Genomic DNA, 558 nt, shown 5'->3' on the forward strand with positions numbered 1-558 from the left:
GCGAACAGGACAAGGACGGAGCAGGCGTGGAGGAGCTGCAGAGAGTGCGTTAGGGTTGGCTGGCGGGTTGTGGCGGTTGGGTTTGCGGCGCCTACGGAGCTTGTGGTTTAGATATTTGGATTTGTCTTGTGTGTGTAAGGCGGAGGACGGGGGAAAGAGAGGTTGTTGGGTGTGCAGGAAGTTCGTCATGGGCTTCCTATGTATAGGCAGCTGAGCTGTAGGGGTGGCTGCTGACGGGCTGTATGCGGGGGACGTGTTGGGTGTGGGTAGTGCACAGAGAAGACGGTTGGGGCGTAGAAATGTTGGCTGCGTTTGACGTTGATTTGCGTGGGATGGGCTCGGGAGAGAGTTATGTGGAAGTCCGTAGGCTCGTAGGTATGGGGGCGGTGCCGGACTGCGGTACAGCGGCCAGGCAATGGGTATGCACGCATTATGGAGACGAACAGGACAAGGACGGAGCAGGCGTGGAGGAGCTGCAGAGAGTGCGTTAGAATTGGCTGGCGGGTTGTGGCGGTTGGGTTTGCGGCGCCTACAGGGCTTGTGGTTTAGATATTTGGA

General features: G+C 58.1%; 1 protein-coding gene across 1 annotated transcript in view; it reads left to right on the forward strand.

Annotated features, from left to right (window-relative positions):
- Positions 1 to 332: 332 nt before the first annotated feature.
- Positions 333 to 558, forward strand: part of EMH_0028830 (uncharacterized protein) — a gene marked incomplete at both ends in the record, with an annotated part of 1,339 nt that continues 1,113 nt past the window's right edge. The window contains 2 exons of the mRNA XM_013494206.1: positions 333 to 482; positions 536 to 556. Coding sequence (XP_013349660.1) covers positions 333 to 482; positions 536 to 556 — 171 coding nt within the window. The remainder of the gene's footprint in view (positions 483 to 535; positions 557 to 558) is intronic.

Source organism: Eimeria mitis, genomic scaffold, assembly GCF_000499745.2.
Source record: "Eimeria mitis Houghton genomic scaffold, Emh_scaff1072, whole genome shotgun sequence".
In the NCBI taxonomy this organism is placed as follows: domain Eukaryota; phylum Apicomplexa; class Conoidasida; order Eucoccidiorida; family Eimeriidae; genus Eimeria; species Eimeria mitis.